Source organism: Ammospiza nelsoni, chromosome Z, assembly GCF_027579445.1.
Source record: "Ammospiza nelsoni isolate bAmmNel1 chromosome Z, bAmmNel1.pri, whole genome shotgun sequence".
Taxonomy (NCBI): Eukaryota; Metazoa; Chordata; class Aves; order Passeriformes; family Passerellidae; genus Ammospiza; species Ammospiza nelsoni.
Window position 1 is genome coordinate 85,172,631 of NC_080669.1, and position 21,396 is coordinate 85,194,026.

General features: G+C 43.9%; 1 protein-coding gene across 2 annotated transcripts in view; it reads left to right on the forward strand.

Moving 5' to 3' along the window:
* The window catches only part of SETBP1 (SET binding protein 1), a 267,221-nt gene that overhangs the window by 38,487 nt on the left and 207,338 nt on the right, over positions 1-21,396 (forward strand). The window contains exon 3 of one of the 2 annotated variants that reach the window (XM_059491756.1): positions 12,327-12,410. The exons of the other annotated variant lie outside the window; for it this stretch is intronic. Within the exon in view, the coding sequence (XP_059347739.1) occupies positions 12,327-12,410 (84 nt within the window). The remainder of the gene's footprint in view (positions 1-12,326; positions 12,411-21,396) is intronic. 2 annotated transcript variants of the gene reach the window in all.

Here is a 21,396-nt window from a genome sequence, read left to right on the forward strand (position 1 = left end):
CAGCCTCTGCTGGGAATTAAGGAGGTTTTGGTCGTGTTTTGTCTCCTCTGAGGCAGAGCAGGCTGCCTGGACAGCAGCTGGCTATCTCTCCATGCTTGCCACTGATTTGCATGTGGCCATGCTGTTTCCTGTAGTTTTTAGATCCAGCTCTAGCAGCAGCAGAAAGGCGTAGGTTTAGGTCCAGCCTTACACAGTGGCTTTGTGGCCCACTGTGACTCAGAGCTTTGGGGGTTTTTTTTGAACTTCCAAGACAGATGCTAAGACAGCTGATACGGGAAGTTGGGGGTGGCAGATGGCCTTAAAGCACCCCTAAAATTGAGAATCTGATAAGACCCACTAGTAAGAACAAGCCTGTCAGCCTTGCGCTAACACCCATAGGCATTGTGGCAGGGAGATGTGGGACTGTCAGGATAAGGGGACTCAGGTCTTCATAGAATCATAGAATATCCTGAAGTGGGAGGGATCCACAAGGGTCATTGAGTCCAGCTCCTGGCCCTGCACAGATCACCCCCAAAAATCCCACCATGTGCCATTGTCCAAATACTTCCTGAACTCTGCCAGGCTGGTGCTGTGACCACTGCCCTGTGGAGCCAGTTCAACCCTCTGGGGGAAGAACCTTTTCCTGATATCCAACCTAAGCCTCCCCTGACACAGCTTCATTCAGTTCTCAGGGGTCCTGTCATGGGTCACCAGAGAGGCTTCAGACTCCTCTCATATCTCTGACCCTTCATACAGATTATGTGCTTGGGCTTCCTTGGCCAGTGAGTGGCAGCTTGTCCCAGAAGTAGTCCCTGAGTGTGTTGTCCTATTTGCCCACAGGTTTAGGCATGATGTGGCACTGGGGGAGCTCCTCTTTAGGGGTGACCATTGTCCTTTGGTCCTTGTGAGGCCAAAGTTGGCAAACATGGTCCCTTAAATTTCACCACCAGTGGTCTTGCAGGTGCTGGAGGTGAATTATCCAGGTCTAGATGGATTCCATATGCCTGTAATAATCCAATATTTGGATGGGAGAACTTTGAAGGTGTTGTATAAATAAAGGAGTCACAGCTGAACACCTCAGATGTGGTAGTTTAGAGATGATCCTACTATTTGTTTGAAAAACTACTCTCAGGTCCTCCTATAATGAAAAGATTTCTTGTCATTAAACATGGGAGAAGGGAAGGAATCAGAGACAGTGAAAGTGATTTTTAAATACAAAAACCTCTCAGAGGGAAGGCAAGTCGAGGACCCCAAAATTTCTCAGTGTCACGCCAATAGTCATGGGAGGACAACATCTTCCCTTATCACAACATACAGATGCAGAGTATTTTGAAACCTTGCTACAGAGTGTAAATGTGAAATTATGTGCTTCTGGGATGGCTTCATGCTCAGAAGTTCCAGTTAGAGACATGAAAGTTGGTACTTGCTGCTCCTTGACCTGCCACAAGTGGCATCCTGTGAGTGAGCACATTAGAGGATCTTCTGGGGCTTTCCCTGCGGGCTACAAAATGCCCAGGGTCCTCATTCCCTTCACAGGATGAATTAGTTGGTTTTGTGGAAAACTGTGACCTCAAAGGGGATGCAGTGTTCAGGAGTCAACTTGGATGCTATTAGCTCGGTGTTGATTGCTCCCAGCTCCCACATCTCAAAATGAAAGTACAAGAAAAAATAACCCTACCCTTCCCAGTTTTCCATGCTGCACCGCCTTCCCATTGATTTTATTGCAGTTCATTGTTATCCCTAATGAGAGAATTCTGATTTAATGGAGTGTTGGACAGATTGTAGTCAGCACAATTCCTCTTTCCTTCCACCCTATTTCTGTAGAATAATGTAATACGATCTTTAGCAAGTCCCTTTTTGTTTAAAGGAATATCCAAATGGGAGAATCAATTGATTGTCATCTTGATGTGCTTCTCTGTTCTCTGGAACACCTTCCTGCAGGAGTAACATCAAATGTAAAGACTGAGGAACTTGACCTGGCAGGTGCCAGCTCTTGGGAATACAAATGCTCAGCTGTAGGAAATATCTCTGTTGCAGCAGCGCCGTGGAAGTAATTAGGCAGAGGATAATGGATGGGTTGCAGTGAGATAGGAGGGAATGACTCCACAGAGGTGGTTCATGGTGAGGTCATAAACTGCAACAGTGGAGCAAGGATGGGCTGGTGATGTCAGCCAAAACCTGTGGTGAAATTTGTCCCCTCACAGGACTTCTCCCTGTCTGTTGCTGCTTTTATAGGTTCCCAAATATGGAGACCCCTCTGCAGGGTGACTGCAGCAAGTGTTAAAGATGGAAAGGCTGCTGTGTTTCAGTTTTACATGAACTACTGGTTTCTGTTTCCCCTGTTACAAAGTATTTTGCATTCACAAAGTAGTTCCTTCTTTCTGACCACTGCAAGTGGGCTGTTTGGGTGGGGAAAGAGTAATTCTCTAGTAGTAGGCACATGGTATGAATCTTGGGGTCAATCTTGTGGTTGTTCTGGGAAGGTCCAGGAGTTGGATGTGATGATCCTTGCGGTCGGTCCCTTCCAACTCAGAACATTCTATGATTTTTTGATTCTTTATTAGGGATCACAATACCAACAGCTGGAAAACTCAATGCAGCCTTTCCTTTGGAGCAATCCTTGACACACTCTGCATGTTGCTTCCCTACACGTACAGATGCGGGTGTTGATAAACAGGGGTCCTAAGACTGACAATGTTCATATAGATCAGTGCTTGCAAGTAGAGGAATGATCATGAGTGAAAGCATTCAATTTCTTCAGTTTTGTTCTGTTGTTGGGTCAATGGAAAAACGCAACCTTGAATCAGAAGGTACAGCCTTCAGGAGGATCATCTCTGCTCTGTGTTTGGGAAAGACTCAGATGCAGGCACACAGCTAATCCAGGTGCTCCTTCCCTAGCAGTCTGTGCACCACCTTTTCCTCTGGGCAGCATCTGTGCCCAAGCACAACCCCTGGAAAGAGGAGCTCTGCTCTTCCTCCCCAGCTGCCTCTCCCTGCAGGGGATTCCCCTGCATGATCTCATGCAGCTCTGGTGGTAATTATCATCATCTCATGGCTCAGTGGGGTTTGCCTCCAGAGGAACCAACCGTATGGCTTTTGGCACCCATCTGCACAGGTATGCAACATCTCAGTGCAAGTTAAAAAATAAAAAAGAAAAACAAAAAAATCAGTCAAAGATGTTGAAAAAGTAGTTTTCTCTTTTCACTCTGCTGTTTAAACAGCTTTGTAGTTGTCTGGTTTAGAAAACTATTTCTCAGGCTAATCTATTTTTTTTTTTTAACCTTGAAGTTTTCATTTCAGCTTGAAAAACAAACATAACTTCTGTTTTGCCCACAGACTTACTCTCACCCTGCCACAATGTTTTGTGATGGCGAGCCATGCAGTTCCTTGAGCCAGCCTCTTTTCTTTTTCCCTTTTCCAAAAGAAAAAAACCAAAAATCTCTGCTGTCTGCACTTTCCAGGGATGATTTTTTTAAAAGATGCAGTGTGGAAATAATGGTGTATTTTATTTATGTCTTAATTGCAATTTGCTTAATTTCTTTTCCTCTGGTTTGGCAGGGTCAGGAGCTTGGGAAGTGAAGGTGCATCAAAATCCAATGCAACTTTTCCCCCCCTCATAGTCACACCTCTCCTTGCTCTAGCCTGTGCTACTCTAGGATAAAATGAGGTGACTTGGAGAGTTAAAGGAAATCTTAGCCCAGCATCACAGTCTGCCTGCCAGCCCAGTTCAGGAGATGAGGATCTCCCTTTTCCTCCTCTGGCTGGAAGTCACTCAGTGGGAATCTCCTTGCTGGAGTGTGGTGCCTCCTTGCCAGGGGAGCAGCACATGGGCTGATCTCTGTGAACAGGTTAAATAAACAGGACTATGTTTGGGTTAATTGTCACTGGTTCTACTGCTCTCCATTACTGATCTATCTGGGAGCCTGGCCAATGAGCAGATGTGAGAGACAGCATCATCACCTCCCTCATCGTCTTCATTGTGTCTGGATTTATCTTTTTTTTCTTTTCCTTATCCCCCCCCCCCCCACCCCTTTTTCTTGTCTTTTATTTTATTTTCTTCTTTTTTTCTTTTTTCTTTTTTCTTTTTTTTTTTTTTCACTATTTTTGTTTTTCTCTTTGGCTGAGCAAATAGGCCAGATGGCAGTGAGGGGAACAGACAACAAGTGAGCCATGGCATATGGGCAGCCTGTTTAATTTCAACTCCTGTTGGGAAGTGGCTTGCAGGGAGATAAGTTACAAAAGCAGAAGAGGAGGAGGAGTGTGTGTTGCAGGGGAGGGGCAGGAGGAAGGGAAGACCCTTTTTGAGATGAAGCAGCCCAGCTGAGAGGAGTCCGGGGCACAGGGGACTGAAACCTTGGCTGCATTCCTGACACAAAGCAGTAAATTAGCTGTTTCCGAGTCAGTTGGTGCAGGAAGTCTTGTTGGCTGCACATGGGAAGGAGAGATGGGGATGTCTGCCTCCAAACAAGGAGGAGGAGGAGGAGGAGGAGGACATGTCTCCGATTTCCATCTCACTCCCCCTGTCCCAGGCAAGCTTCAGCCAGGTTTAGGACCTGGGATGTGGAGGGTTTTTTTTGCCCAGCTGCAAAAGTGGAGTCGTGCTGCCCAGATGATTTTTTTTTTTCCTTTGCAAATAGGATTGTGTATGTTTTGCTCCTATGGGCATCAAAGTGAGATCACCCACTAAACAGTCCTTTGAAGCAAATGCATGTGACAGTGATTCCTCTTTTCCCTTCTCTTCTGTTTTGGCCTTCTTTTTTCTCTGTCTCAATTTGCTTTTTGGATTCAATGTGCAAGCTATCAGTTTCTGGCTATCTAGTCACATCGTTCATGCATTTTGGATTTTGTGGACTAAGACCAAAGGGAGTCTTGCCTTAAATGTGTCCTGAATGATTTAGGAAGAAAATTAGAGGGAATTACACTAAATTATAAATACGTGAGGCTTCTTGTCTTTGTTTTGATGTACTCAGACTTTGGTAGAGAGTGAGGAGAGGTAGGTGTACTTTTCTTACTTTTTGTAAATGTGTTGCTTTTGAATCTCAGCTTCATTAAAATGTAGTTTACAATGGCAGGAACTTGAGAAGTCATACTCCTGCTGATGCTTAGTGGGTTTTGTGTTCCTTGGTATGTGTTCTCAACACCTTAATTCTAGAGGTTTTCTTAAGAAAACATCCATTGTGGTCAACAACATCATAATTTTGCTCTATTTGCTCCTCTTTGATGAGAACAAGCATGGGATCCCAATGCAATCATCACACACATGGACCATTTGGAGCTCTGAGCGTGTTATCAGCATCCTGAGTGGTGGGTGTGCCCATGTCTGAGATTCAGCTGTGAGCTCCATGCTTGTGCTTGCCAGGGTGGGAAAACTCCACGCACCAATTAGCTCTGGAAATCCTGATTCTCTTGGCAGGGTGCAGATGATCCTGGGCAGCAGTTGCACTCTAAGCCCACACAAAGAACTTTTTATATGGCTTTAATTCTGCAGAGAAGTTTTTATTCACTAGAGATTCTGTAGAGAAATGATTGTGCATCACTGGCTTGGTGGAGCAGAATTTTAACTTACAGCTCAGGCACTCCTTCACTGATGAGTTTTAACATGAAACAGAAACACAAGGCTGTGATTTATTGGTGAAATATTTAAGATAGATTGTTAAATTATTTAAATAGCAGAGTTTAAAGCAGGCAAGATAAAATAAAACAAAACAAAAAAGGCAGTTCATGCAAATAAAAGCTAAGTTTTCCTGAATTTGAAAACTGCACATTTAGACCCACTAGTTATCTGAAAAAAAAGTTTTCACTTTTATTACCCTCATAAAAAAAACCCTAATTTTGAATCTTTTTTCCATTTGATCCCTGCAGACTCTGTTTCATCTGCAGTGCCAGTAATTGTTGCAGCCTCCATCATTTCCTACCATTCATCTAGCAGGTATTTGGGCACTCACCCACACTGCATGCAGTTTTCCTCTTTCTACAAATGCTACTGGAGAAGGTTTTTGACTTACTGTTGGTAAACCAGGTGAGCACTGCTCCAGTGTTCTTGCCTGGGTTTGGACCTCACCCCATCTTGTCTTGCCCTTAGAGGTGACCTTCCATCCTACCTCAAAAAAGTTTGTTTGCATCTGCTACATTTGTCTTTGCCCAGTTGCCCTCTGGCATCTGTATGACATTGCCACAAAGTAAAATTTGGGATATCTCCTCAAAGGAGGGGACAGAGGTCATACTTGTGGTCTTCAAAGACTCCAGAGGGGTCACAAAAACAGTGTAGACTTGTGACAGTGTGAATAAAGTGTGAATAAACATAAAGATATTTTGTGGACCCTTGTCATTCATTTAATAGAATCACAGAACAATTTGCGTTGGAAGGGACCTTAAAGATCATCTGGTTTCAATCTCCTGCCACGGGCAGGGCACCTTCCACACCTTCCACTGGGGTTGCTCACAGCCCCATCCAACCTGGCCTTGAACACTTCCAGGGAAGGAGTCTGCACAATTTTTATAATTTTTTTCCCCCTAATTTTGAGATAAAATATATGGGACTTGCTGCATCCTATGGAGCAGTTAATGTTTTCAGTTTCTGTTTGTGTAAGATTCCCCAAATTTGAGAAAGCTTGCTCACTTCCTGAGCCATGTCTGCTCTGAATATCAGATCAGTGTGACACATGAAAAGCAAAGGTGATTAGGCTTTGACATGTCTTCAGTAAAAACTCATGGGAAGTGTTCATCAAGACCCATAGATAGCTTTGAAAATTTCAGTCCTTTCTCTTCATCTACTCACATTTCAGCACCAAAAAAGAAATATTTTTCAAGTCTGACCTCCTCTAGCAAGCCCTTCGTCTTGGGCTGTGCATCTGAGAAGGAGAAAACTTTCAAGGTCTGCTTCTTTTAAATGTGGCAGCTGAAAAAAAGATAATTAGGACAGACAAATCCAAACAGTACTTTTGCAAATGGTATTTTTTTTTCCCCGTGTATCTCTATATTATACTTTTCCACCTGCCTTCAAAGGGAAGCTGATAAAAAGGATTTGCTTGGCCTTTTTGTTGCCAAAGGGGGAAGGGTGCCATTTTTGTGTAGTGCTGCGAGACAGATTCTGCAAGTGAAACTACCCCAGCAGGGGCAATCCTGCCTGGAGGGGACAACTCCAGGGACTGAAGCAGATTTTCTTTTTTTTTTTCCTTTGCTCTCCTTTGTGGATTTGTTGTGCTGTGGGACCAGGTCTTTTATGGCATGTTAGGAGTGGGGTTTATGGAGCAATCAACTCCATCAGCAGTAGTGGCAATCACATAATGCTTTGGTCTTTTGTAATAGATTTTGTGTGTATGAGCTGAAAGTATGGCCAGGAGGGAAGGGGATGTGAAATGTTGTCTTTTTTTTTTTTTTTTTTTAAGTTGGAAAGAGTCTGTCTGAGTTCCTTTATGCTTTTCAGGCTCAGGGATGAGAGAGAGCATGCGTACGTGTGCGCGTCTGTGCCCATACAGTCGCTCAAGTGGGAAAAAACCCTGTTTGCAGTTCACACAGGAGGAATTTCTGATGGAGACAACAGTGCTAAGCAGAAAGGCACATCCTGATCTCTAGCAAGTGAGGGGCACGCTGGCGGACACACGCACACAACACATACTCTCCAGGCGCTCTGCATAATACGTGCAAAGCGCTGCCCTTTAATGAACGTAACCTATGGTGGCTGGGATGCAGCCGGCCAGACCTCACCATTAATAAACTGGGAACATTCTTCTCCTTTTTAGTCCCTTTCAATGCCAGCCCTGCGTTTTGATCTCCCTTGAATGCAGCTCCCCCTCATTTGGGGCTCCAATTCTGAGAAGATTTGGCGCATTGTTTGAGGTCGCAGGATGTCGGATTGATTTCGGAGCTTTTGTATTGACTCCGGGCTCCTGAATGAAGCTGTCATGTGTGTCTGTGGTTGGCTAGCAGGCTGTCCGGCTGCAAGCTGTGCCTTCCTTTGTTGTTTAGGCCTCATTGAGCTGAGGGAAGAGGCTCATTTCAGGGTGATTTACCACCACCCAAACACCAGCTGTCTGTTGTACTGCTGCTTGCCTCCACCTTGGATTCAGTTCTTGTTTCCCTTCCTTTCCCCCCTTCTCTCCCACTCTACCACTGTAGGCACTTGGGTACTGGTTCTTCAAAATGTGTGGATCACCCTGACAGAACAGCAAAAAAAGCATAACAAACACTGTATGTGTTGTTCTTCCTAATGGTGTTTATGCAGCCAGGGGATTTTTAGAGTTTGCTGTTGCAGTGCTATACATAGGCTCAAAGAATGACATGCCCTGTTGGAAGGGACTCACAAAGATCATCGAGTCCAAGTCCTGGCCCTGCACAGGACAGCCCCAAGGATCATACTGTGTGCCTAAGAACCTTGTCCAAATGCTTTTTGGACTCTGGCAGAGTCCTTCTCTGCCAGAGGCCTTGAGGCCTTGAGGCCTTCTCTGGGGTGGTTCCAGTGCCCGACCACCCTCTGAGCGGTTGTGCCAGCTCCCTAGGGAAAAGGCTGCTTCCAGTATTTTCAATTGCCGTTGCTCAAAAGAGAGAAAGGCTAATGAAAACCAAGCAGGTTAGAGCCCAGCTGGACCTGTCAGCTTCTGCAAGGTGCATGGCACAGTGCTAAGCCAAGCCCACCTCTGGGGCTGAGCTTTCCAGCCACAGGCTTGGAAGACAGGATCCTACTGTCAGTGCCAGCCAGCAGCTCCAGAGCAGAGAGCCTGGCAGCTCCCTGGAGGCCGGCTGGTGCCATGTGCCTCGTGTCTGACTCCTTTAAGCAGGGCTGGCAGCTCCACACGGGATGGCTCTGGGCAACGCTGCCGTGATTTGTGCATGCCCTGCATCTCCCCTGGAGCTGCTGGCGTGAAACGAGTTGTGACCGACCCTCATTTGACTTCTGGGTGATGCAGTTCAGTTTTTCTCGACCACAGGCTGTTAAAACTGGCAACTGCTCAGCTCCTGTCACCCGTGCAGTTGAGATAATTAAGCCTGTTACTATTATTACGGAGGTTTTTTTTTTATTTTTCTGCAAACTTTGGCCAGCTGCTGGAGCCCATGGTGCAAGGAGGTGGGTGAGGCCAGCCAGATTCCCTGTAAGAGGTAGGTAATGGGACATATGTCAAGGAGCCTTCTTGCTCTTTTGCCTTGTGAACGGTGATGTCTGGCAGTGGATGCGAGTCAGCAGAAGGCAAAGCAATCTTCCCTGTTGGAAAACCTTGTGCCTACCTGCTTCTTAACAATAGCACCTCATGTTATCAAAAAGCCAGGAAACATAGAAATTATTCTCAATGAATTAAGACCAAACATCTATACCCAGTCAGATGAGGCTCCTCTCTTTTTCTCTCTTTCCCCTGTGAACATCAAGCACTGCTAGATGAAGAAAGGAGGGAAATATTGGGACGCAACAACCACAGCAGGATAGCCCCTGCAAGGTGTTTTAATTTCTTAATGAACTCCTTGGGCACTAGAAACTGTGAAATAACATACAGATAAACAAACAAAAACTCCCTAACCCTTAGCACCCTGCAGGGCTCTGTTTCAGATCGCTGAATAAAAGCTGAAGTTGCACATGCATGTTTAATGTAACACAAGGCGTGTGCTGTGGAAAAGCATGCTTTCCTCTAATCTGGTTCCAGACAGAAGCATCCAAACAGAAGCCCCTTTCCCTATCCCCACTGAACTGCTTGGTGTATGTGAGGAAACCCCTGAATGACAAGGCCTCCATCTGCTCTGGAACAGAGTTGCGACTGGCTGCAAATGTTGTCCATATGCTTTTTTTTTTTTTTCCCTTTTGCCTTTCAACTTAGCTGCCTAATGTTAGACACCTATCTGCAAATTAATCATCTGCTCATAAGGAGTTCTCTTAAAATAAGGTGGAGGTAGTAGCTCATTCGTCCAGAGCACATTAAGAGAGGTGCGTCTGCAGCTGGAAACGGAGGTGGGATTATTTATCCAGTGTATTGCTTTCATTTGGGTTTTTTTAGGGAATTGAAGAGCCCCTTCATTCTTGTAGTGTCAGAGGAAAAGGAAAAAGCTCTCAGGTTTTGGGTTCATATTTTCCTTGTACTTTTGATTTTCCATGTGTGTATGGGCAACATCTTGTAATTTCTCTCTGTGAAATAAAACTGGTGATACTTCTGTTTGGACAGGAGAACATGGCCATGGTTTGCCATGAGCTCAGGTGGCATTAGACCCATGGAAGGGTATAAAAGTGGGAATGTTTTTCCCCTGGCTTGTGGTTAAAGAAGGGTTGATTATTTTATTTGACATCACAACTTTGCAGTGGACGGTGGGACAAGCTGAGCACCAATGAGACATATGAGGATATAGTTTCCTTACCACAAGTGTATGTTTATTCTATAGCCACCCCAAAGCATCCAGTGGCCTTTTGGGACATGTGTGAGTCTTTCCCAGTTCTTTTTATAGTTCCAACTTGTCTCATATGCTGAGGGGTATCTAGAAGATACTCTGTGGTTGGACAAAGGGGTCTCTCCCCTCTCAGTTTCCTGTCTCTAACACAGCATTTTAATACACTTGCTTTAATTTACAGTTTAAGCACTTCTTTCTGAGGAAAAAAAATACTTTAATAGATTACAGACCAGTTGTTGAAGGATTGTAGTAATGGGGCAAGAGTGAAACACCTTTGACAGATGGGAGTCACAGGCAGAGGAGGCCAGTTGGAAGCAGTCCCCTGAAAACCTCGGAGTCTGCCAGTTTGTAATCAGCAGCCCAAACATGAGGAATTTTGGGTAGTTATCAGATTAGGTATCAGTACAACCTTTTCAGTGTCGTAGTTTTTTCCCAGCTTCTGTTTTGGAAAGAGAGAAAAAGATATTTTCTGCACATTATGTGACCTTGCTGAGATTTGTGAGATGCTGAGCTCACCAAGTAAGAGACCTCTCCACACCTGGCAGGTTGCAGACTCTCCCAAGGTGACCAAAAGTTTATCTGCCAGTTTTTAATTCCTGCCACCAAGGGTCATCTCTCTGCTGTGCCCTGACATTGAGCAATGGCGGCAATTCCTTTTAATTGTGCCCTTTCCCTTCCTCATCATTAAGGGCAGAGTGCTTCCACTTGGCTAAACTCACTGACTGTGTTGGGATCTTCTTTTCTATATAAATTAATCCAGCTGAAATCTCGTGACTGTTCATGGCTGCGCACGAGCAGATTCTCCCTCTGTTCCCCAGCAGATGCCAAGAGTGTTTATTTTTCAGCTGTGGACAGCAAAAGTCTGGAAGTAGGCAATGTCTTTGTGTGCACGCCTAACGAAAAACAAGTAATTGTGATACATTTGTGGGGACTTCACTGGCTCTTCTTGACTCCATGCCGTTTAAATTCAAGCAGCATTTTGACATCTGGAATCTCAGCTCCTTTCTGCCAAGGTGATTTATCAAGATGTCCAGGTTTGATAAGCAACAAAAATACTTTGGTGAAGAACCAAAGTGACAAATAATCCCCAGAAAAGAACCCTGTTAACATGAGGAACCTTGCTGCTTGGATCATATTCAGTCAGTCTGATGGGTTTTCTACAAAAATAAAGGTCAGCTTCTCTCCCAGACTGTTGGTTACAGGTAAAAGGACAGTGAGAGGACTCTGTTTCTTTGCAAATCTCTGTTGGTTTGAGCATCAATCCCTGGAAGTATCCAAGACCAGATTAGACAGATTAGACAGAGTTTGGAGCAACCTGGTCAAGGGGAATATGTCCCTGCCCATGGCAGGGGTTGGAACAAGGTGATCTCTCAGGTCCCTTCCAAGACAAACATTCTATGTGTCTATGTCACAGACATTGCAGAGTTGCACCAGCAGTGTCAGGTGAGAGTGTGCTCTTGGATTCCTGGCATGGGTTTACCAGGGGTGATGTGGACCCATTGTTCTACTGGGAGCAAATCTCTCCTGAGGACTTTATTTCACCAAATCTGGGCACATTAGAAGCAAGTAGGCATTAATTTGGTAAAGGTGAACAGAAGTAGTAGTGTATGAGCTTTTCCTCAAGTCACTGCTGTTTGGTATTGGGGTGAGTATGCTAGACATGTTCCTGTTCATGCAAGTGTATGAGAACCATGGGTTAAAATAAAATTTATTTCTTTTCAGCTTTGCTTTACCGCTGTCGTTTTCCACACACCTTGCCTTCCTTCTGCCTCTGTATGACTTCCCTAATGTTGGGATATTATCCTTTGGGGAAGTCTTCTTGGCAGATTGGCAGTTCTCCCTCAGTGAAAGTGAACTTCCCAGCAGCACAAGAAGGGTCCACAGGCTGCCCTTTCTTCCCCTGCTCCTGATCACAAATACAAGCCTCTTGGTCTTCAGTGGTTCAGAGTGTGCTGATGTTTTTCCTTCCTTATCTCTTATAGGGAAAAGTCATTGGAGATTCAAAACTGCTTATGAGTTGTGGTTGCAGAAAAGGGAAAAATTCTCAAGTGAAAGACTCAGATCAGGTCAGTCAATATGTACCTTAACTGGTGAAATCTGAGAATGTCTTAACGCCTGGTGGATTTGATCTGTGTTGTTGCATATCAGAATTCCTGGACACAAACAGAATCCTTGGCATGATTGACAATGGTACAACATTAATGTTTTTGTGTTTGTTACTTGTAGAAAAACCCTCAAGCAAGGTTGGGGATTCATTGCACTAGGAGATGTTAATTCCCTAGTCTGGCTTATTCCCATCTGGTTTATTTATTCATGAATTCTGTTTCTTTATAAGAATCCACTCCAGGCAATGCCTCTCTTAAAGAATATTGCTTTTCCTTGCTGGCTAAATGCATGCAACCTTTGGTCTCCTACTGTAGCTGCCTGGATGGGTGGTAGCTCATTGCATGCTTTTGTTCTGAAGTGACACCATTACAAGGACATTCTTTATTGGGGTTCCTCATGACATTTGTTCACAAACTGATGGCTGGGTTTCAATATTCATTACTTGGAATGAATGGCCCCTTATTCTAAAATTGGTCAAATTGACATTGGTGGGATCACTGGTAGGGTTCAGTAATTGCAAGTGAGATGGACTGTGCTTGGAATAACAGCCAGCTGGTGGTCTCTTCCTTCCCCCTACCACTTGGCACTCATTCAGACTAGCCAAGTTCATCCCTGACAATCTTCTTTTAGTCCTTATGGCCTCCTGTCTTCGTAGCTAAAGATGAGTTTGAATCTGGAGATCATTTTTTCCAAAGATGAAACAAAATTTGAGCATAAACATTTTATAAAATCAGGTCACCCAATGTTAAATGTGGCAGAGTGAAGCAAGTTCTCAATTATCAAGGAACTTTGCTCTCTAATGTATCTTGAGGACAGCCTGTGACTGGGTTTAGACCTGGGGCAGATTCAAACTGTGTCCATGAAGTTCCAGAAACTCCTGATAGTTTCCTGAAAGGAAAAGAGGTGAATTCTCAGGAAGAAAAGTGTTTTTCACCTTCAACAGGCATGTTCATCAACTTTAATTAACAATAGTGTCTCAAAGCCTTGTCTTGTAAATGTTTGAGATTTGAGAACAGATCTATCTTATCTATAAACCTATCCATCCATCAATATACCTGTTCTGCAGTATTCCCTGTTATGAGGACTGTTGGTCACACTTACAAATTCTTTTTAGAATTAAGTCTTTCATTGATTTCCTTTGTTTTGCTTTCGTGCTTTTAGTAGATTTTTCAAATTAACAAATTAATTGTCATGAACTGTATCATCAGTTTACCATCAAGACAAGGATTCATATCACTTTTCTTTAAAAGACTAGCTTCCCATTCTTTCAAATGCAAGCTTAATATTCTCATTTTGAGGTTCTAACACATCAGGGGAAAATTAATTTAGAAGTAAACACTCTAACTAATCTTAGTCTTTTGTATTTTGATGTACTTGGGTTGAATTACTTTAAGGGGGACCAGAAAACCATTAAAGCACTGGTAGCATTGATTAGAAATAAAGTTGGAAGATTTTGATTGCAGAGAGGTTTTACAAAGCACTATCTCTAGCAAACCCTGTGTAGTAGACCTCAAACTCACAAATGGCAATATTTTAATTAGAGTGTAGGCAACAGTTTTCAGAGGGGAAAAAAATATCCCATTCTCTTTGATGGTTTCTGGAACAGTGATAAAATATTTTTTGCATTCAGTTACTTCCTGAAATCTAATTTTTGATGCCTGATGATGTGTTGACCATATCAGTACCTCTTTATTTGCTGTATCAACATAAACTGTTGGGCAAGTGCTCGCTTCAGAGGCTGCAAAGCTCGTTCTTCATGCTCCTGGCAGGGTCCTGTCTATATTTCAGGGGATAGGAGGTAGATGGGGAGGAAACTAGTACAGGAGGGTGGGTGGCAGTGTGGAACATTTGTCTGTGAATGCAGGACCTCACTCAGCTTATAAATTATCCCCTGGGCCTTGTAGATAAACACAGACTTCTATGGTGACATGGGCTGGGAAAGGCAAACACTTGCTGATGATTGTAGGATAATCCTCCAGGACACTAATTGCCAGAAAACCAAGGAAGCATTTTTTTAGGAGCAGCTTGTTTCACTTTGTGAAGGGGAAAAACAGTGCTCTGGATTTAGTTTTGTTTGTAGAGCTCTACCCCTGCTTCCTGCACCTTGTCTCAGATTTTAAAGATTTACCTTCATTATTGTTATTGTTGTTGGGACCTTTTTATTTTTTTTCCCCTACATTGCTTTGTGTTTCACTCTGGTGCCTCTGTAAAGTTATGTGAAAATGCAACTTAGTTTTCATTTGCATGAATGTATGCATAAATACGTATGTGGTTTTTATACCATTAGCTATTTAAAGGCTTGGTTTTAAAGTCACCAACTACTTTTCAGCTGAAATTTTTGTGAGAGGTGATGTTTAGCAAAGAGCTGACTTTTCTTTCATTACTTCAAGTGAATTTGGAAACCGGCAAAAAAATCCTAAATACACTGCCCCAGCTTAACCAAATCATAACCTCATTGCCAACGATTTAATTTACCAACACTTCTTACTCCAGCCTGGAGAAGAGGAGACTTAGGGGAGACCTCGTTGTAGGTAAAACTTCTTTGTGAGGGGAAGAGGAGGGGCAGACACTGATCTCTTCACTCTTGTGAGCAGACAGGAGTTGAGAAAACAGCATGAAGCTGAATCAGAGGAGGTTTAGGTTGGATCTCAGGGAAAGGCTCTCCCCCAGAGGGTGCTGGCACTGCCCAGGCTCCCCAGGGATGGGCACAGCCCCGAGGCTGCCAGAGCTCCAGGAGCCTTTGGACAGCGCTGCCAGGGATGCACAGGGTGGGATTGCTGGGGGTCTCTGCAGGGCTAAGTGTTGCACTTGATGATCTTGATTCAACTCAGAACATTCTGTGATTCTGTGATTCTCCAGGATGCCTCTAAAAGCAATGGCACTTCTTGACCTGCGCCCTGCTTCCCTGAGTTTGGCAAGGACACCAACTATCTGCATGGTATTTTCCATGTTGCAAGTCACCAGCGTGTAAAACCTGGGCCTGTCAAGGGCAGAAGTCCAAATGGGCTTAAACGGGGCTGGGGTTTCACAACAGGCACAAGGAACCTGTTGGATTTGCCCCAGCCCAGGATAGGGACTCGTGGTCTGTGCTGTGGCCTCCCAGTCCAAATCAAACCCTGCATGATGACGTGGTAGGGTAAACAGTGCAGTATAAATCCCACCAAAGCTTTGAAAACCTCAAAGGGAATAGAGCTGAGTGCACTGAAGAGCTAGAGTAGCATCCCCCTTGGATGGTCTCGAGGAAGCTTTGGGTCAGTGAAGCAAGATGATGGAAAGGTGTCCCCAGATAAGGTCACCTCTTGCAAGCAAAACTCCCATATCCTTGTCTGCCTTTGGCAGCATTGCTTGTTGTTTGTGTGCTTTGTGGGAGTGAAATTTATCCATGCTCTGAGGCCCAGAACCAAGTCTGTGCACCACAAGCATCCTGCTGTAATTGTAAGGCTCATATATGCCCTTTGGAGTGCTTATTAGATTCCCATTAGCTTATGCTTCCCCATAATGCTATAAAGTTATAATGTTCCTTATTATTTGAGATGCATTGTTGTTTAAGAATGACAGTCCTGGAGTAGGATTTCCTTGTGCCAAGTAGCATACTAGCATAAAGAAGGAAAGATGCTTCCCAGGGAGCAATTTCATTTGTGTGCTTTCTGAGGAAAACAAAAATGTAATTTAAGAACAGGAGGGAAATGTGTGGGTGGGCAAATAATGTGCATATTAGAGTTATGCATAAGGTTAAGAGCCAGAAGTAGCAGAGGCACCATGTCCTCAGCACGTGCAGCTTTCCCTTCTGAGGGTTTAGTTTTATTTGCTTTCCATTGCTTCTCCCAAAAGGTGGGTGACTCCTCAGTGTTTAACTGCTTTTATACTTTGATTTGCAGTTGCTGTTGTAGGGTTTTTTTCCTTTTTTTCCCCCCTCTTTGCTTAACTTTTCTGGTGGTTCCTGTGAGATCAAGTGTTACTGACAAGTCAGATCCCCTTTTCCTTCCCTGTGTTTGGTCCTGGTTTTAATATGACAAACATGTGCCTCCTCTGGAAATGGTATCCATGCTGCAGAGTAATTATTTAGTGAATGGTGGATCCAGTTCATGTTGGCAAGGATCAGATTAATCATTATTAATCATGACCCCTCCGACAGTAACCTCATCCTTTGCCTAAGTGCTGCTCTTTATTAAGAAGTAAAAGCTATTAGAGAATGGCTGAGCCACTGCTTTCGTTGCACCAGCACAGGGCTCAGGACTTCTGGCAGGAGGCAGAGGAGCTCAGTTCAAAGCTAAAAATAGATGCACATGGCCCATGTTCCAGAAATGAAATAGGCAGCTTCCCCTGTGGGCTGCTTCGGCCTCATCCGAGTGTCCTCCTTTCCCCTGAACCCTCACGAGATTCTGACTCTTTCCAAAGGTTGAACTCAGTGTTAGGGATTAAATAATCTCTCTCTTGGACTTTTTCTGTTTGTCTGCTAATTTGTTTTTCTTTTCAAACCGAAGTAGATTTCAGTATAATCTAGTGCATGTGCAGTCCTTGCAAGGATAGGATTTTAAGATCCTGGTTGCAGCAGGATTCTACAGCTGGTGAGACTAACCAAGAGTTTAGCTCCCTGGGACTTGAGTGGCACCAAGCAGAGCCTAAACCAAGAACTCTTTCTAAGGATTTCTGGATTCTTTGAAGAAAACGCTACACTGTTGAGGTGAGGCATGTGGTGATGTTCATCTTGTGCAAAACAGTTGTGAGAAGTCAAACATCTCTCTCCAAGTCACTGGACTGGGGTTTGCAGAATTATATATATACATATATATATATGTCAGAACAGAGCTTTCAGTCACCAGAGGTCTGCTGAGAGTAAACAGTAATTTAATTCATAATTATTCTGGTAGTAGCTTAATTCGTAATTATTTCCCTAGCACTTTCAGGTTCTTTTTAAAAAGGTAAGGCTGTGCTATCCATTGATGTTGTCATTGTTTCAGCAAAAGCACAATGACTTAAGTTCTGGACTGAAACCAATCTCCACAACCTTCTCACCCCACTAAGTCCACCTTAATTACTTTTTAAAATGTTTTCACTGGCTGTCTGGAATTCCAGGGCAAAATCCTTTAGGACAGAAAAGGAAAGGAAAACATCTTTTGTCTCCATCTAGCTCTTCATTACCTGTCTGGTAGCAGTAGAAAATTGGAGCAAACCTGACACGTTATTTTGATCTTTGCCAAAATTGTTGTGGGAATAACAGTGTTTAATGGCTGAAGGAATTTATAGAAGAATAAAAGTAGCCACAAAGATGAAGGGCCCAATACAAATTGTCTGGTAAGCTGCTGTGAAATTTTACATGTTCAGGGCTAACTGATAATTTCCCATCTGAAAAAAACAGGGTAGGAGGTTGTAGGGGAGGAGGGTGAAAAGTGTGCAAAATAAACCCTCCTCTTTAAATAGCTAACTGTCCTGGGCTGAATTGTGTCAGGGCTAAGTTCCTTTGGCAGCCAGCTCTGCTATATCTGCCGAGGGCATAGCAGAGGACTGAGACCAAATTTTGGAGAATCTGCCTTAGCCTTGCTGGCTCTCCCTGGCATTTCTCCCACTTGTTGGCAAGAAATGCACCAAGGCATGAAATAAAGGAGTGCAAAGGCTCCTGTACTTCATCTGAGCAAATCTGGATCACACCCCCTCAGTTAATGTTTCTCTCAGCTAAAAGAAATAAGAGTAATAAAAATAAGTGAAAGCATTGGCTAACTTGGAATTACACGGGTGGAATGAAGCAGGAGAAGAGAGTTGTAGGAGTGAGTGTATGCTGTCCACCATCTCCTGTGCCCACATTTATGGCAGAGTTTGAATCTCTGCTTGAAAAAAATCATTGGATTCTGCACAGGTTATAAAGACCTAAAACAAGAAGTAAAATTTAAAGAGAGACTGTTAAATGTCTATGGTATCTGGGCAGTAAAGGGCTCTTAAAAGTATTTTGCTGGTATAATAAAGCAGGGTAGAAGATCATACAAAGAACTTGGAACTGTAGGAAAGTGTTCCAGTTACTGAGAACTCATAGAAGTGTTATATATAGCACCACTGATAAACACATCCCTTTTGGATCTGGTGCCTATTAAAAGCAACCCTTATACTTCTGTCATTACGCTTATCTAACCAACTAAATTTTTAGTGTTCAAAATACTCATGTAATGCTTGTGCATCTTGTTCTTCCTGCCACGACAGAGTGTTTCACCCTCCCGTGATTCAGGTTTGTATTTAGCCAGATGGATCACCCTCACTTATCCATTCACTTGCTGCTGCTGGTGCTCTAAGGAGAAAGAAGTTTCACTTGGTGAACCTAAATGCTGCAGAAAATTTAATCTTGGAAATGTTTTATAAAAGCTGGAATCCTCTCTGTGGGATCTGGCTAGGGACAGGAGGTGTTTCAACAACAGATGCCCCAGATGCCTTTTCTCAGGAACTTCCAATTTCATCCAGCAGCTGTGTCCAGGTAATTGCTGGATCTGCTGCTGGGCATCTGAATTCCTGGTGGCTGGGAAAGGTTTTTAGTTTCATTCATCTGTTGGGAATGGAAGCTGGATGGATTAGTCCCCATTCTTTGTATTTATGTAAGTCTTGGAGTGATAGTACTATGAAAGAAATTTCCTAAATGTAAACCTCTGAACAAAAGAGATTGAAGTTATGGATGTCCTTTGCAAGTTCAACTGTGGTAGGTTTGTCTTGCAGTGGGTTACACCTCCCTTCACACAATGCCATTTGTAAGCTGACATTTCTAATGACCTTTCATAATCACCTATTTCCTTTTCTCGCTCATTTCATGAATAGTCTTGTACTCACTTCAAGAGTTTTCTGCCTTATGGTCTCCTCTTACTGTTCATATTAATTTCAGAGTGGGTTGGGCTTCCTGTAAAGTGCAGCACAGTGTAGACTGAAGTTCAATAGAACCTTTCCTTTCTACCGGAAAAGGGAGACCAAAAACTCATAGTGCCCTTTCTCTTTGTTGCAGCAAAGGCTTCAGAAGTGCAGTCAGCAAATTGCCTTTTTTCTTTTCCTTTTGAGGCACTTCTGAATGTGAGCATTAACACAGTGCCCTGCCCCAGTTCAAGACGTAAAGACTGGGGCTCTGACCTTCTCTAGTGAGTGATGATCCCATTGCACTTTCCCTCCTGAGCTGGAGCTGGTGATGATGTTTTGTCCAGCCTCTTATTCAGGATATGCTTTCAGCCAACTTTACTTGACCCTTTGCGTTCAGTGGGACATGTAATTCTGGACTTCCTGCCCTAAATTGCTGTGTACTGCCATCTTACATTGATGGGTCCTTTGTTCCACCTTGGAGGTAGGTTCATTTTGGTGCTGGATGAAGGGAAGCCGTACTATTTCTAAAATCAATTTGAGAGCCCTCTGAATGAAAAGTGTTGCTAACATGAAAAATATTATTGTTACCAATTGTCATCCCTGGCCTCAAATGCTGAATTTGAAAGGGTCATTTGTACTCCTCAAAGGCAAACACCATGTTAAATGAGAGCTAAAGCAGCTGAAGAAAATGCTGTGTTGTGTAACTTAGGCTTCAAAATCCCAGGGAGAATTAATAACTATTTTGTTGTTTTCACTGATCTCTCTGCATGGATGGAGAGGGAAAGAGTTATCCCATACTCTTTGCCTTAGCAGCTTACCTTCTGTCAGGAGATTCAGCCAAGGTAGGAAGAACACTCAGATGGATGAGGAAAAGGCCTGGGTGAAGATTTGGACTTGTCCATTTGATAATTATATAAGAAGCATCATTTTCCTCATTATCCTCTGATATTCTGGCTGCTTCTCATGGAATCGCAGAATCACAGAATGTTAAGGGGTTGGAATGGATCTTAGAGACCATCTACTCCCAACCCCTCCCTGCCATGGGCAGGGTCACGTCCCACCAGACCAGGCTGCTCAAGGTCTTATCCAAACTGGCTTTGAGAACTGCCAGGGTTGGGGCATCCAAAGAATATCCCTGGGCAATCTGTGCCAGTGTCTTACAGCAAAAAATTTCTTCCTGATATCTAAATTTCTTGTTTTACAATTTGTACCCCTTACTCCTTGTCCTATCACTGCAGAAGACCCCCTGTCCAGCCTCCCTCTGGGCGCCCCTCACATACTGGAATGTTGCTATGAGGTCTCCACACAACTTTCCCTTCTCCAGGCTGAGCAGCCCCACCTCTGCTGCCTTTCCCCCTCTGCCCTGTTACCATTTCCCCTTAGCATGTGAAGACACCAGGGCAGGGTCAGCCCCAGTCAGCCGCCTTTCAGATGGCAGATGCCACGTGAACCCAGATGCCATCCCCTCTGAGGCTGGTGCAAACTGAGCAGCCCTCTCAGAGCTGCTGAGAGCTGCCAGGGAGGTGCAAGGGCTTTGTGGAGGGTGGCAGATGGAGAGCAGGACCTGCCTTGTTGGTTGGAGTGTGGTGCTGGAAGCTTTGTGGAGCTCTTCACGCCTGTGTCAGGCAGCTTGGGTGCAAAATGCAAGCCCAGCAGAATGGTGGCAGGTTGCACCCTCCTTTCACTGACATCCTACCAGAGCCAATGTCAAGACGATGAAATTCAGGTCCTGTACTTCAGCAGGTCGTCTGTCTGGAATTGTACCCAATATGTTTGCTCTGCATTCAGCAAATATTTGGTTCTGACACTGGTTATGGATGGAAAATGTATTCATTTAAATTTTCCATCAGCTCCAGCTCTTGGGGAGCTTGTTCTGCTGTTGGGTTGACCATGGTGAGAGGAACATTTTGCATTGCTCCATCCAAATAGGCCTTTGTTCCTTATGTCCTTTTGCTCCCTACTATATCCCACTTCATGGTTTTCTTGTTCTTGCACACGAATCTGGCTTGGTAAGTGACAGTAGATATGTGTGTGCCTTGGGTTTTAAGTCTCCCTTTATAGGCCAAATCAGTTTTTAAAACATTACCTCCTGGAAACCACTCGGAAAGCTCTGTCAAATAG